The 16679-nt window shown below is 47.7% G+C and overlaps 1 protein-coding gene across 1 annotated transcript in view; it reads left to right on the forward strand.

Annotated features, from left to right (window-relative positions):
* Nucleotides 1-3583: 3583 nt before the first annotated feature.
* rad51 (RAD51 recombinase) overlaps nucleotides 3584-16679 on the forward strand; it is a 108174-nt gene continuing 95078 nt past the window's right edge. The window contains exons 1-2 of the mRNA XM_043698255.2: nucleotides 3584-3667; nucleotides 11695-11797. Of these exons, the coding sequence (XP_043554190.1) occupies nucleotides 11717-11797 (81 nt within the window). The 5' untranslated portion in view covers nucleotides 3584-3667; nucleotides 11695-11716. The remainder of the gene's footprint in view (nucleotides 3668-11694; nucleotides 11798-16679) is intronic.

The following is a 16679-nucleotide window of genomic DNA, read 5'->3' on the forward strand; positions in this document are numbered from 1 at the left end:
GCCTTTAAACAACCGCCAAACCTCAAACAGATCGTTGTTCGTAGCAAGCTGCCCGGCTCTCAGGACAACTCCATACAACCCTATCATGGTAGACGCTGCAAGACGTGTCAAAGTGTGGACATGGATACCACCATTACACATGGGGACACCTCCCACCTTGTACATGGCTGATACTCATGTGACTCAGCCAACGTTGTCTATTTTATACGTTGCAAGCAAGGATGCCCGGAGGCATGGTACATTGCGGAAACCGAACAAAGGCTATGACAACGGATGAATGGGCACTGCACAACAAACAACAGACAGGAGGGTTCCCTCCCAGTTGGGGAACACTTCAGTGGTCCAGGACATTCAGCCTCGGACTTTCGGGTGACCATCCTCCAAGGTGGACTTCGGGACAGGCAGCAGAGGAAAGTGGCTGAACAGACGCTGATAGCTAAGTTCGGTACCCATAGGGAGGGCCTCAATCGGGACCTTGGGTTCATAGAACATAGAGAACATAGAACAATACAGCACAGAACAGGCCCTTCGGCCCACGATGTTGTGCCGAACATTTGTCCTAGCTTAAGCACCCATCCATGTACCTATCCAATTGCCACTTAAAGTTCGCCAATGATTCTGACTCTGCCACTCCCACAGGCAGCGCATTCCATGCCCCACCACTCTCTGGGTAAAGAACCTACCCCTGACATCCCCCCATACCTTCCCCCCTTCACCTTAAATTTATGTCCCCTTGTAACACTCTGTTGTACCCGGGGAAAAAGTTTCTGATTGTCTACTCTATCTATTCCCCTGATCATCTTATACACCTCTATCAAGTCACCCCTCATCCTTCTCCGTTCCAATGAGAAAAGGCCTAGCACGCTCAACCTATCCTCGTACGACCTAATCTCCATTCCAGGCAACATCCTGGTAAATCTTCTCTGTACCCTCTCCAAAGCTTCCACATCTTTCCTAAAGTGAGGCGACCAGAACTGCACACAGTACTCCAAATGTGGCCTAACCAAAGTCCTGTACAGCTGTAACATCGCTTCACGACTCTTGAATTCAATCTCTCTGCTAATGAACGCTAATACACCATAGGCCTTCTTACAAGCTCTATCCACCTGAGTGGCAACTTTCAAAGATCTATGAACATAGACCCCAAGATCCCTCTGCTCCTCCACCTTACTAAGAAGCTGGAAATGTGTTGCTGGAAAAGCGCAGCAGGTCAGGCAGCATCCAGGGAACAGGAGAATCGACGTTTCGGGCATAAGCCCTTCTTCAGCTCATTCCTGAAGAAGGGCTTATGCCCGAAACGTCGATTCTCCTGTTCCCTGGATGCTGCCTGACCTGCTGCGCTTTTCCAGCAACACATTTCCAGCTCTGATCTCCAGCATCTGCAGACCTCACTTTCTCCACCTTACTAAGAACCCTACCGTTAACCCTGTATTCCGCATTCTTATTTGTCCTTCCAAAATGGACAACCTCACACTTGACAGGGTTGAACTCCATCTGCCACTCCTCAGCCCAGCTCTGCATCATATCTAAGTCCCTTTGCAGCCGACAGCAGCCCTCCTCACTATCCACAACTCCACCAATCTTCGTATCATCTGCAAATTTACTGACCCACCCTTCGACTCCCTCTTCCAAGTCATTAATAAAAATTACAAACAGCAGAGGACCCAGAACTGATCCCTGCGGAACTCCACTTGTAACTGGGCTCCAGGCTGAGTATTTACCATCTACCACTATTCTCTGACTTCGACCGGTTAGCCAGTTTTCTATCCAACTGGCCAAATTTCCCACTATCCCATGCCTCCTGACTTTCCGCATAAGCCTACCATGGGGAACCTTATCAAATGCCTTACTAAAATCCATGTATACTACATCCACTGCTCTACCCTCATCCACATGCTTGGTCACCTCCTCAAAAAATTCAATAAGACTTGTAAGGCAAGACCTACCCTTCAAAAATCCGTGCTGGCTGTCCCTAATCAAGCAGTGTCTTTCCAGATACTCATAAATCCTATCCCTCAGTACCCTTTCCATTACTTTGCCTACCACCGAAGTAAGACTAACTGGCCTGTAATTCCCGGGGTTATCCCTATTCCCTTTTTTGAACAGGGGCACAACATTCGCCACTCTCCAGTCCCCTGGTACCACCCCTGTTGACAGTGAAGACAAAAAGATCATTGCCAACGGCTCTGCAATTTCCTCTCTTGCTTCCCACATAATCCTGGTGGAATTTAAATTCAATGAATAAAATCTGGAATCAAAAGCTAGTCCAAATAATAATAGTGACCATAACGCTGTAATGAATTGCTGTAACAGCACTTTTTGTTTACTTAATGTCCACACTACATGCAATTCCAGATCCATACTATCCCGTCAGGCCCGGGGGACTTGTCTATCCTCAAGTTATTCAAAATGTCCAACACATCTTCCTTCATGTCACACTACAGGTGACCACCATTGCACTATACGCACACAGGCACTCCTATACACACAGATGCGCTCACAGACACCCACACACACTCCCACATGCACCCCCTCACAGACTTAAGACACTCTGCACTCACTACACACACACGCATACACTTTCTCACAGTCCCAACCCCCAACCCAGACAGACACACACAGACAGACAGACAAAGACCCAATGCACAAATATATTTTGTGGGGTGAATTTGTACTTGCAGGATTACATTGTACTTTGCTCAAAAACTGTATGCATTCATGTAGAACTCTGAGCTCAAAAACTGCATGAATTTATGTATAACTCTGTTATCTCACTTTTTAGATTAGAATCAATTTAAACATCATGGCATAGACAGAGAACGCAGGGGGCCAACACCTTCAACACATTCTGGATCAGTGGTGCTGGAAGAGCACAGCAATTCAGGCAGCATCCGATGGTTTTATTCCTGATGAAGGGCTTTTGCCCGAAACGTCGATTTTGCTGCTCGTCGGATGCTGCTTGAACTGCTGTGCTCTTCCAGCACCACTGATCCAGAATCTGGTTTCCAGCATCTGCAGTCATTGTTTTTACCTTCAACATATTGTCTAGTTATCAACATTGTTAACAGCTAACCCAAGAATGCAACCTTTTTAAAAAAAGGTTTTGTGATTTACACATGAAAGAAGTGAAAGTATCACTGTATTCTAACAGATGAAAGGCTTAACAGACAATCAATTTTTCAATGCATAATTTCAGTTACATCACACTGTAAATTTTTGCTATAAATTCTGTGTTAGGATTGAGCCCTCCACTACCACCTGATGAAAGAGCGTCGCTCCGAAAGCTAGTGTGCTTTCAATTAAACCTGTTGGACTATAACCTGGTGCTGTGTGATTTTTAATTCGATTAACATCACCAAAACAGGCTATTTCATCTATCCATGGCGACAGCTCCTTCATTACAAGCGGCTTCGTCCAAGCTGACTGCCGGCATTCGCTCGAGGTAAATGACCGTTATCCCCAGGGTGCCCGCGCTCTCCTTCAGACAGCGATAATAGAAGCGCACGTTCCACTTCCGCCCGCGAACGTCTGCGGCTTGCGTGACTGCGTCACTGCGAAGTGGCGCGCGTTTTGGAAGGGCAGAGCGGACGGAAAGAGAGCCTGAGGCGGCGCGAGGGGAACGCGGCCCGCTTCAACGGACTAGCCGTTGGTCGCCACCGTCTCTCAGGTAAAAACAGGGAGTTCCTTCGGGAAGGCGGGACCGTGGCCTCCGATGGAGGGTACAAGTCCGAGTCGGGTTGCTGTCACTTCCCTTACCCCTACCTGTCCCAGGAGCAGCGTTTGTCTGTTGTGTTAATGTCTACAAGAGGATCTGGGAAGGGGGCAAAATTGACCCAGGGACCCCCATTCCATTAGTAAAATCTTGAGTTCGAATGCTGGCTGCACTGTAATGCGTGCAGTGGTTGCACTGCCCTGCCTTCTTCCTTATTACCTACTAAATTTAGATGCTAGCTTTTTGTGATTCATGTTTCAGGACTCCAAATCACTCTGTGCTGCAGCTTTCTACACCCTTAATCCATTTAAATAGTGTTTAGCTCTTCTGTTATTCCTGCCAAAGTGCATAACCTCACATTTATATTTCACCTACCAAGTTGTTTCCTACTCATATAATCTGTTTATAGTTATCAGGTGACTCCTTGTTTATTTGCATTAGTTGCCTTCGCATCTGTTTGTGCCATCTGCAAATTTGGCGATATGATATTTGCTTCCATCATTAAATCTATGAAAGTTTATTGTAAATCATTGCGGCACTCCACTAGCTAAAGATTGCCATTCCTGAAAATGCTGCCTTATCTCAACTCTGTCTGATTAGTTAGCCAATCCATTACCCATGCTAATAATGGGTTGCATAGTGGCACAGTGCTGCCTCACAGTGCCAGGGAACGGGGTTCAATTCCCGCCTTGGGCAACTGTCTGTGTGGAGTTTGCACGTTCTCCCCCTGTCTGCGAGGGTTTCCTCCGGGTGCTCCGGTTTCTTCCCACAGTCCAAAGATTTGCAGGTTAGGTGAATTGGCCATGCTAAATTGCCCGAAGTGTTAGGTAAGGGGTAAATGTAGGGGAATGGGTCTGGGTGGGTTGCTCTTCGGAGGGTCGGTGTGGACTTGTTGGGCCGAAGGGCCTGTTTCCACACTAAGTAATCTAATCTAATCTAAAACAACCTCAACACCATGGGGCCTTATCTTAGTAGCCTTATATGGTACATTAGCAAATGCCATTTAGAGAAACAAATGTAATGTATCAACTGTATTCTCTTTATCTATTTTGCTTGGTACCTCCAACAAAGAAATTTGTTAGACATGATTTTCCTTTCAAGATGCCAAACTGATGCTGCTTAATTATATTGAGTTTCTAACTGCTGTATTCTTACATCCTTTTATTATCATAAATTTTAAGGTAACTTGCCTATAGATACTTGTATTTTCTGTAATTGGGATTTATAGCATAGAAAAAAAGCGCATCGAGTCAAAACAGCCACCTAAGTACTCTAATCCTATTTTCCAGCATTTCTACATAGCCTCGTATGCCTTAGCATCACAAGTGTATAGCTAAATATTTGTTACACATTGAGCATTTCTGCCTCTACCACCCTTTACAGGCAGTGAGTTCCAGATTTTCACCACCCTCTGGGTTAAAAAAGAACTCTTTCTCACATCTCCTCTGAATCTCCTGCCCCTTACTTTGAATCTATGCCCCCAATCTTTGATTCCCTCCATCAAGAGGAAAAGTTTATTCCTGATTACCCTGTCTATGCCCCTCATGGGGTCCAGACCTAGAGGGCATAGGTTAAGGGTAAGAGGGGAAAGATATAAAAGAGACCTAAGGGGCACCTTTTACACGCATAGGGTGGTATGTGTATGGAATGAGCTGCCAGAGGAAGTGATGGAGGCTGGTACAATTGCAACATTTAAGAGGCATTAGGATGGGTATATGAAGAGGAAGGGTTTGGAGGGATATGGGCCGGGTGCTGGCAGGTGGGACTAGATTGGGTTGGGATATCTGGTCGGCATGGACGGGTCTGTTTCCATGCTGTACATCTCTATGACTCAATTTGAATCACATCTTCCTCCTCAGTCTCCTCTGCTCTAAGTTTATCCAAAACAAAAACAGAAATTACTGGAAAAGCTCAGCAGGTCTGGCAGCATCTGTGGTGATAAATCAGAGTTAACATTTTTGGTTCGATGACCCTCAATGGTTATGAGGAACAGAGAAATGATAACTAAGTGAAATATTTTGCATCAGTCTTTATGGTGGAATATACTACAAACATCCTATAAATACAAAAGAATACAGTGAAGGAATTAAGTACTATCGCCATCACTAGAGAAGTAGTATTAGCAAACGAATGAGGCTAAGGATCCTAAAAGAAGTAACTATAGAGATACTGGATTAATTGGGTGTAATTTTCCAAAACTCCTTGGATTCAGGGGATGTGTTGGACAAACGGAAAACTGCCAATGTGACATGACGATTCAAAAAGAAAGTGGGAGGCAAAAAGTCTCTTTACGCCGATCAGCCAGACATCTAATGTTGAAATCAATTATTAAGAAAATATTAGCAGTACGTTTGGAAAATCATAATCTAATCAAACAGCATCAGCATGGCTTTGTGAAAGGGAAGTAATGTATAACTAATTTATTAGAGTTTTTCAAGGAAGTCTCACCCAGAGTGGATAGAGTGAACCAGTATATGTTTGATTTTGGGCATCCAGAAGGCAGTTGACAAGTTACCTCACGAAAGGGTAAGTAATAAGATGCCCATGATGTTTAAGGAAGTATATTGGCACCAATAGAGAATTGGCTGAGAGTCATGGAACAGCAAACGGTAATTGGGGTATTTTTGAAGTTGGCAACATGTAACCAGTGGGATTCCATAGGATCAGAGCTGGGACCGCAATTGTTCATAATATATATTAAGGACTTGGAAGAAGAAAGCGAATGTCCTGAATTATAGCCAGATTGGCAAATGATATCAAACATTGGTGGAAAGGCAAGTTGTGAGAAGGATACATAACAGCTTACAGAGAAATAGTGATAGCTTAAAAAAAGTGGGCAAAAGTTGACAAATGGAGTATAATGTAAAAAAACAAAGTTGCTTATTTTGGAAGAGAGAACAAAAATAGCATATAATTTAAATGGAGAAAAACTGCAGGAGGGTGCAACATGGAGAGACTTGAGGGAGTTGTGCATGAAACATAGAAAACTAGCAAGCAGATGGAGTAGGTAATCGGTAAGGCTAATAGAATGATGGCTCTTATGTCATAAGCTTTGGAGTATAAGAGTAGGGAAGTCTTTCTGAAACTGTAGAATGTGTTGGTGAGACCATACCTACGAACTGTGCGCAGTTTTGCTCCCTTTATCTGAGGAAAGATATTATTTCATTGGAGGCAGTTAAAACAAGGTTCACAAGGATAAGCTCCAGTATGGAGGGATTGTCTTATGAGCAAAGGCTAAACAAATTGGGACTCTGTTCACTGGAGATTTGAAAAATGAGAGGCAATTTCTTTGAAACACATGAGATTCTTAAGGGGTTTGACAGGGTAAATGCTGAGAGGATATTTCCCCACATGAGCGAGTCAAAGACCAGCAGGCATAGTGTCAGAATGAAGGGGCACCAATTTGAAATTGAGATGGGGAGAATTTCTTCTTCCAGAATTCAGTTATGTTGGAGGCTTTACAGAACATGTTTTGGACCCTGGGAACTCTTTCACTGGCAAAATGTTTGAAACCCCCTAATGTAAAGCATTCCATAAAATTTATTTGAATATTGAAGAAAGAAAAGAAATGTGTAATTGTACAGTACTTTTTACAATCTCAGAATGCTACTGTATTCACAGCCATTGAAGTCCTTTCTGAAACTTGGTGTTATGTTATTGTAGTCAATTTGTATCCAGTATGATCCTAAAAACAAGGAATTAGAATACTAAATCTGTTTTAGGAGTACTATATTCAACAATAACTTGATTACATTTGGGGAGGCAATGATTGAGTGGTATTATCGCTGGGCTGTTAATCCAAAGATCCCGGTCATGTTCTGGAGACCTGGGTTTGAATCCTATTACAGCAGATGGTGGAATTTGAATTCAATAATATTTAAAAAGTCTGGAATTAGGAGTGTAATGATGGCCATGAAACCATTGCTGATGGTTATATAAACCCATCTGGTTCGCTAATGTCCTTTAGGGAAGGAAGCTACCATCCTTACCTGGTCGGGCCTGTGTTTGACTCTGGACCCACAGTAATATGATTGACTTTTAACTGCTCTTTGGGCAATTAGGGATGGGTAATAAATGATGCCTAGCCAGCAATGCCCACATCCTGTGAATAAATAAAGAAAAAATACAGCCTTTGTTATAATAAAGTAAACTAAGGCACTCTATAAGTATAGTATTAAAGCAAAATATTGCACCGAGGTACATCAGTGATTGGCAAAAGCTTGGTCAAAGAGGTAGGTTTTCAGAAGACATAGATAAACCGGTTTCAGGAGGGATTTCCAGAGCTTAGAGAGTTTCAGAGGATAAGGAAAAGCTAGTGTATTATCAATGATGATATAATTGGAACTTTTATTCCACCTAAGATTGTCTAATAGAGCTTTTCAGGTGGCAAAGGCATTGAGGTATCTATCTCAGATTCTGAGGTATTGATGCTTGATGGAGAGAGAGAGAGAGAGCCCACAGGTTCTGGATTTGCAAGCTTGCAGCTTTCATATTATCCACATACTTGTTAAGACTGTCACATCTACCTGAACTTTAAACGTCACTGGACCTGACCTTGCATCAACAATGTCTCTTAGCCATGTAGAGTCATTCCTGTGGTTCCTACACCAAAACCTGATCCCTCAGAAATAAGTTGTTTCTGTTGCTTAGTGGAGTGTTGTGTCTGGCACTGGCGTCCCTTTTGCCATTTCACCCCTTCCCACCTGGTCTGGGAAGATCAGGTTTAACCTGATGTGGAGTCTTCTCTCCATTGACAACTCTGCTGGAGATTTCCCTGTAGTTGCATTAAGGGTGGTCATATAATGAAGCTGCAGGCTATTTCTTGACTTCCCTGAAGGTTATGGCTTGGCAACGAAACCATTTCCAAGGCTGACCCTGTTTTAGTTTAAAGAGTTGATGCAAAGGTGGCGCAATGGAGGGCAAGGTTATGTATGAACTTTCTGTAATAATTCATCAGTCCAAGGGAAGACCTAAACTCTGGTACAGATGTGGGAGCTGGGTCCTCACTTTATTTTCCAACAGGTGTAACCCAGTCTTGTTAACTCTGTAGCCCAAGTAGGTCACTTGGGTTACCTGGAACACACGTTTTTTACCCTTATAAAGCTTAAATCCACTTGGGAGAAAGGTTTGAGGACTGTGTCCAAGTTTTCTAAAGCTTCTTTTTGTCTTCTGTTATTAGCACATCTTCTCGATAAATGGCAACCTATGGTAGACCATGTAAAATGTTCTGCGTCATCAGTTGAAAAATTGCACAGGCTGATACCCCCAGTAGCAGTATCATATATTGGTACAAACCATTATGGGTATTAATCGTAGCATACTTCTGGGAATCCTTATCTAATCACAGTTGCAAGTATGTGTGGCTCATGTCCAGCTTCATAAAGAACTGCCCCCCTGCTGTCAGCTTTTTTTATAAATCCTCTATGTGACGGATTGGGCCTTTATTCAGCAACGAAAAGCAGCATACTGTTTATTTAAAATCTCCACAAAGGCGAACCAACCTATTAGGCTCCACAATGGGTGCAACCAGTGCTGCCCATTCCACCAACTGTGCAGCTTTGATGATTCCTTTGCTTTCCAGCCTTCTGATTTCACCCTCTACTTTTGCCATAAAACAAATGGCACTTGGCCATGCAGAATCAAGAAATTGCTTCCTGGTCAACCTGGCTACTTTGATAGTCCCTAGACCTTCCTGATAAACCTCTGGGTATTTAATTATATCTTCACTCTGACGGTCATTTCCTAATCAAATAGTTTTGAGCCAATCTAGGTGAACATTTCACAACTAATTTTGCCTCATCAAGTTTATATCCAAGTTTTTTACTACAGTCCATGGTAACTGAGGCTGAACTGAAGTTGTACCCTTAATCTGTGAAGATTTCTCAGTATTGGTTCTTAGTCTTGAAAGGTTTGGGGTCTCAGGAAAGATTAGGTTCCTTACAACCAAAAAAAGCTGTGGGTCCACAAGCTGTCAGGAGAATTACTCATTGCCTTTCATTTGTCCCAATGTCATTTGCCCGGAAGAAAATAATGCATTCCTTCCACAGACTAGGCCCAGTCTTTGACAGCAGGATTGAACAAGTTAAGCTTCCCAAATGATGGCATGATGCCAGAAATGCGTACCCCATTTCAAAGATGGCTTGTGAACAAATTTCTTCAGAAATGTGCTTTTCTCTCTTTGCCACTGAAATAACTCCACAGGGGCTGGTATCCTGTCACCTTTATTTACATGTGGAAGATCCTTGGCACTGATCCAGCTTTCTCAGAACCAGCTCTCCGAATGAACAGAACCTTTGACATTCCTGTTTATGGAAAAGCACAGCTGGTCAGACAGCGTCCAAGGAGAAGGAGAGTCGATGTTTTGAGCATAAGTATGTGCTTTTCCAGCACCAAATGTTTTACTCTGATCTCCAGCATCTGCACCTACACTCCTGTTTATATCGATCTGCCAGGGCTCCCTGATTGGAGCTATTCATCTGGTCCAGTCAGGGAAAACATTCTGAGATCCACCTGGCTGACCTCATTACAAATACTACACTAACAGTATCTTATTTTGCCTCATAATCCAAAATATGGTGGAGAGAAGTATTTGATTAATGCAGCAACAATTGTGAGTACAGCCCAAGGATTTTTCTGCAAAGTTGTTATCATGAAAATTTATATACATTACCTTTATGTTGTCGTTCAAACAAAATCCAAGAAGTTGCAACAGTTTTGGGCTGCTTTTATATCAAAAACGTTGGTAAACTATGAAAAGTATGCTGTGCTCTCGTGAGTGAATTGAGATCTGGAGTCTCCATTTTAAACCTTGAACTGATCTGATTAAATGCAAACCTTGAAGTATGATGTCTTTGAGAAGGGGGTTTGGAAGTTCAAATTAAAGAAGTGCCATTGTGACCTCATTGTTGAGTGTACGTTTATTGTAGGACATCTGTATATCATTCCTCTTTAGTCTACCTCTGATGATTCCATTAGTTTCCAAATGACCAAGATTCAGCCAGCAGCTGAGTCTTATCTTCTTGAATGCGAACTGCTTCATATTTTTCAATTATTTGACCATTCTGGTGTTTTTCAATAAAATCCCCGGAGATACCAAAAACTTGCAAAGATATTTGAATTTCCAATAGATAGCTGAAGGAATGACATGTTGCTTGCATGTTTTTAAAGATGTTTACAGTCAAAGAAATAACTAAAACACTACCTTCATAGCTTATAATTTGAACCGCATAGTGGAATATTCCCCTGTTATTTACAATCTAACCAAAACAATATTCTTCATAGGCATACTTCCCTGTCCTTTATGCAGGCATTCAGTTTTGCTAGAATCAATCCAAAGTGATTTTTATCCCCAAGGTTTTATTTCTGTTACTTTTCTCAGTCTGGAACTGTCCTTCCTTTGTGAGACTTTCTTTTCTTGCACACTCTTACTTCTAGCCCAAACCAGAATATTTCTCTCATCTTCCAGCCTCATTTGAACTTCACGTAAAGGTGATGCGCATATGGAATGAGCTGACAGTGGAAGATGTTGAGGCAGGTACATTAACACCATTTAAAAGGCATTTGGATAAGTACATGGCTAGGAAGGGTTGAGAAGGACATGGGCCAAGAGCAGAGAAATGGGGTTAACGTGGATGGACATCTTCGTCAGCATGGACCAGTTTGGGTCAAAAGGCCTGTCTCCATGGTGTATGACTCTATGATTTTATATTACTATATTCATCGTCAAATTCCTAATGAAGTCCAAAGCATATGGTTTGTTTTCAAGATGCCTGATATGTCTACAACTAAAACTCATTTTATTGGCAGTGTTTTTTTTTATCTCTGAGCTCTGCCTTTTTTCTTTTGCAACAGTCTGTCTGTGTTTAAGAATAGTAGTTGACTTGGTACAAGGCATGGTTTGTGGCAGCAGTATGGCAGAACTGCTGAAACATTGGTGCTGTCTTCATAAAACTTTCTTCTTTATAACTTCGTTTAAATTTCAGTTTCTCTACTTGAAGTTCCAAAATGGCAATGCAAATGAGAACTGAAGAGAATGCTGGAGTTGAAGAGGAAAATTTTGGACCACAAGCTATATCTCGTTTGGAGGTGAGTGTGACAAAAAGGCTTGACCTTTGATTAGTGTCTGGATAGATAGATCTTTCATAGATCTAGGATATCGTGCCTAGGATGCATGTCAATTCTGAATTGAACGTTATCTGCTGAGACTGCAGAGATTGACCCTCCTTTTGTCAACATAAACCACAAAGATGGAGTGTCCTTTCAAAAGTGCAATGCTCAAAAAATAGTTTTAGAATTTGAATTGTCCAAACATCAGGACACTTCTCACATCATTGCTAGTATTGTCAAAAGGAAAACAAGTAAACATTAAAAGTACAAATTGTGAGTAGAAATAGGCCGTTTGGTTCCCTTAGCTTGTTCTGTCATTCAGTAAGGTCATGGCTGATCTGTTTAACAAGTTCCACATTCCCATCTACACCTGATAATTTTAGATTTTTCTTTAGCATGGGAATTGATCAACCTCCACCTTAAAGATATTCAATGTTCCTGCCTCTACTGCTTTCTGATTTCACATTTCTGGATCAAGTAGGACTTGAACCCAAATCTTCTTATCCACCGTTAGAGATGCTACTACTGTGCCACAAGAGCCCTGTGCTTCCCTTCTCTAAGTAATTGATATAAATTGTAAAATGTTGAGACCCAACACAGCCTTCTGAGGCAGCATTTCTTACATTCAGACAATCAAGAAAGGACCCATTTATCCACTCTGTTTTTGTGAATCAACCAATCTACTATCCAGGCAAGTATGTGCTGCCATTCACTCTGTGCTTCTACTTTGTACAATAACCTGTCATGTGGCTGCTTGTCAAATGCATTCTGGAAATACAAATACACTATATCAACAGCTCCTGATCTGCAACACGTGCTACTCCTTCAAATATCTCCAATAAATTGGTGAGACAATTTTTCTTTTCATAAAAGCATGCTGACACTACCCAATTATCTTAAATCTTTCCAAGTACCCAGTTCGTAACATTTCTGACCATCAATTCAAGCATGTTCCCCGTATCTGTCTTGTTAACTGGCTAGTAATTTCTTTTTTTCTGTTTTCCTTGCATCTTGAAAGATAGATTATATTTGCTCATTATCAGTGTCATGGAATCTTGCTTGAATCTAGAAAATTTGGAAAACCAACCCATCCTTGAAGTCTCTTACACTCACACTCACTCTCTCTATCACTCTCCCGCTCTCGCACTCGCCCTCGCACTCGGTCTCTCTCTCGCGCTCTCTCTCGGTCTCTCTCACTCTCTCTCTCTGTGTCTCTCTCACTCTGTGTCTCTCTCACTCTGTGTCTCTCTCACTCTGTGTCTCTCTCACTCTGTGTCTCTCTCACTCTGTGTCTCTCTCACTCTGTGTCTCTCTCACTCTGTGTCTCTCTCACTCTGTGTCTCTCTCACTCTGTGTCTCTCTCACTCTGTGTCTCTCTCACTCTGTGTCTCTCTCACTCTGTGTCTCTCTCACTCTGTGTCTCTCTCACTCTGTGTCTCCCTCACTCTGTGTCTCCCTCGCGCCCTCTCCCTCGCGCCCTCTCCCTCGCGCCCTCTCCCTCGCGCCCTCTCCCTCGCGCCCTCTCCCTCGCGCCCTCTCCCTCGCGCCCTCTCCCTCGCGCCCTCTCCCTCGCGCCCTCTCCCTCGCGCCCTCTCCCTCGCGCCCTCTCCCTCGCGCCCTCTCCCTCGCGCCCTCTCCCTCGCGCCCTCTCCCTCGCGCCCTCTCCCTCGCGCCCTCTCCCTCGCGCCCTCTCCCTCGCGCCCTCTCCCTCGCGCCCTCTCCCTCGCGCCCTCTCCCTCGCGCCCTCTCCCTCGCGCCCTCTCCCTCGCGCCCTCTCCCTCGCGCCCTCTCCCTCGCGCCCTCTCCCTCGCGCCCTCTCCCTCGCGCCCTCTCCCTCGCGCCCTCTCCCTCGCGCCCTCTCCCTCGCGCCCTCTCCCTCGCGCCCTCTCCCTCGCGCCCTCTCCCTCGCGCCCTCTCCCTCGCGCCCTCTCCCTCGCGCCCTCTCCCTCGCGCCCTCTCCCTCGCGCCCTCTCCCTCGCGCCCTCTCCCTCGCGCCCTCTCCCTCGCGCCCTCTCCCTCGCGCCCTCTCCCTCGCGCCCTCTCCCTCGCGCCCTCTCCCTCGCGCCCTCTCCCTCGCGCCCTCTCCCTCGCGCCCTCTCCCTCGCGCCCTCTCCCTCGCGCCCTCTCCCTCGCGCCCTCTCCCTCGCGCCCTCTCCCTCGCGCCCTCTCCCTCGCGCCCTCTCCCTCGCGCCCTCTCCCTCGCGCCCTCTCCCTCGCGCCCTCTCCCTCGCGCCCTCTCCCTCGCGCCCTCTCCCTCGCGCCCTCTCCCTCGCGCCCTCTCCCTCGCGCCCTCTCCCTCGCGCCCTCTCCCTCGCGCCCTCTCCCTCGCGCCCTCTCCCTCGCGCCCTCTCCCTCGCGCCCTCTCCCTCGCGCCCTCTCCCTCGCGCCCTCTCCCTCGCGCCCTCTCCCTCGCGCCCTCTCCCTCGCGCCCTCTCCCTCGCGCCCTCTCCCTCGCGCCCTCTCCCTCGCGCCCTCTCCCTCGCGCCCTCTCCCTCGCGCCCTCTCCCTCGCGCCCTCTCCCTCGCGCCCTCTCCCTCGCGCCCTCTCCCTCGCGCCCTCTCCCTCGCGCCCTCTCCCTCGCGCCCTCTCCCTCGCGCCCTCTCCCTCGCGCCCTCTCCCTCGCGCCCTCTCCCTCGCGCCCTCTCCCTCGCGCCCTCTCCCTCGCGCCCTCTCCCTCGCGCCCTCTCCCTCGCGCCCTCTCCCTCGCGCCCTCTCCCTCGCGCCCTCTCCCTCGCGCCCTCTCCCTCGCGCCCTCTCCCTCGCGCCCTCTCCCTCGCGCCCTCTCCCTCGCGCCCTCTCCCTCGCGCCCTCTCCCTCGCGCCCTCTCCCTCGCGCCCTCTCCCTCGCGCCCTCTCCCTCGCGCCCTCTCCCTCGCGCCCTCTCCCTCGCGCCCTCTCCCTCGCGCCCTCTCCCTCGCGCCCTCTCCCTCGCGCCCTCTCCCTCGCGCCCTCTCCCTCGCGCCCTCTCCCTCGCGCCCTCTCCCTCGCGCCCTCTCCCTCGCGCCCTCTCCCTCGCGCCCTCTCCCTCGCGCCCTCTCCCTCGCGCCCTCTCCCTCGCGCCCTCTCCCTCGCGCCCTCTCCCTCGCGCCCTCTCCCTCGCGCCCTCTCCCTCGCGCCCTCTCCCTCGCGCCCTCTCCCTCGCGCCCTCTCCCTCGCGCCCTCTCCCTCGCGCCCTCTCCCTCGCGCCCTCTCCCTCGCGCCCTCTCCCTCGCGCCCTCTCCCTCGCGCCCTCTCCCTCGCGCCCTCTCCCTCGCGCCCTCTCCCTCGCGCCCTCTCCCTCGCACGCCCTCTCCCTCGCACGCACTCTCTCCCACTCTCCCACTCTCCCACTCTCCCACTCTCCCACTCTCCCACTCTCCCACTCTCCCACTCTCCCACCCTCTCACCCTCTCACCCTCTCACCCTCTCCCTCTCTCCCTCTCACCCTCTCACCCTCTCACCCTCTCACCCTCTCACCCTCTCACCCTCTCACCCTCTCACCCTCTCACCCTCTCACCCTCTCACCCTCTCACCCTCTCACCCTCTCACCCTCTCACCCTCTCACTCTCTCTCTCTCGCACTCTCTCCCTCTCTCTCCCTCTCTCTCCCTCTCTCTCCCTCTCTCTCCCTCTCTCTCCCTCTCTCTCCCTCTCTCTCCCTCTCTCTCCCTCTCTCTCCCTCTCTCTCCCTCTCTCTCCCTCTCTCTCCCTCTCTCTCCCTCTCTCTCCCTCTCTCTCCCTCTCTCTCCCTCTCTCTCCCTCTCTCTCCCTCTCTCTCCCTCTCTCTCCCTCTCTCTCCCTCTCTCTCCCTCTCTCTCCCTCTCTCTCCCTCTCTCTCCCTCTCTCTCCCTCTCTCTCCCTCTCTCTCCCTCTCTCTCCCTCTCTCTCACTCTCTCTCACTCTCTCTCACTCTCTCTCACTCTCTCTCACTCTCTCTCACTCTCTCTCACTCTCTCTCACTCTCTCTCACTCTCTCTCACTCTCTCTCACTCTCTCTCACTCTCTCTCACTCTCTCTCACTCTCTCTCACTCTCTCTCACTCTCTCTCACTCTCTCTCACTCTCTCTCACTCTCTCACACTCTCTCACACTCTCTCACTCTCTCTCACTCTCTCACACTCTCTCACACTCTCTCACTCTCTCTCACTCTCTCACTCTCTCACTCTCTCACTCTCTCACACTCTCTCACTCTCTCACACTCTCTCTCACTCTCTCTCTCACTCTCTCTCTCTCGCTCTCTCTCTCGCTCTCTCTCTCGCTCTCTCTCTCGCTCTCTCTCTCGCTCTCTCTCTCGCTCTCTCTCGCTCTCTCTCGCTCTCTCTCTCGCTCTCTCGCTCTCTCTCGCTCTCTCTCTCGCTCTCTCTCGCTCTCTCTCTCGCTCTCTCTCGCTCTCTCTCGCTCTCTCTCGCTCTCTCTCGCTCTCTCTCGCTCTCTCTCGCTCTCTCTCGCTCTCTCTCGCTCTCTCTCGCTCTCTCTCGCTCTCTCTCGCTCTCTCTCGCTCTCTCTCGCTCTCTCTCGCTCTCTCTCGCTCTCTCGCGCTCTCTCGCGCTCTCTCGCGCTCTCTCGCGCTCTCTCGCGCTCTCTCGCGCTCTCGCTCTCTCTCTCGCTCTCTCTCTCGCTCTCTCGCACTCTCTCTCACTCTCTCACTCTCTCTCTCTCACTCTCTCACTCTCTCACTCTCTCACTCTCTCTCACTCTCTCACACTCTCTCACTCTCTCACTCTCTCACTCTCTCTCACTCTCTCACACTCTCTCACTCTCTCACACTCTCTCACTCTCTCACTCTCTCACTCTCTCTCACTCTCTCACTCTCTCACACTCTCTCACTCTCTCACACTCTCTCTCACTCTCTCTCTCACTCTCTCTCTCTCGCTCTCTCTCTCGC

Source organism: Chiloscyllium plagiosum, unplaced genomic scaffold (assembly GCF_037043375.1).
Source record: "Chiloscyllium plagiosum isolate Xiang-an unplaced genomic scaffold, Cpla_swu_hap1 HiC_scaffold_8, whole genome shotgun sequence".
Classification (NCBI taxonomy): Eukaryota; Metazoa; Chordata; class Chondrichthyes; order Orectolobiformes; family Hemiscylliidae; genus Chiloscyllium; species Chiloscyllium plagiosum.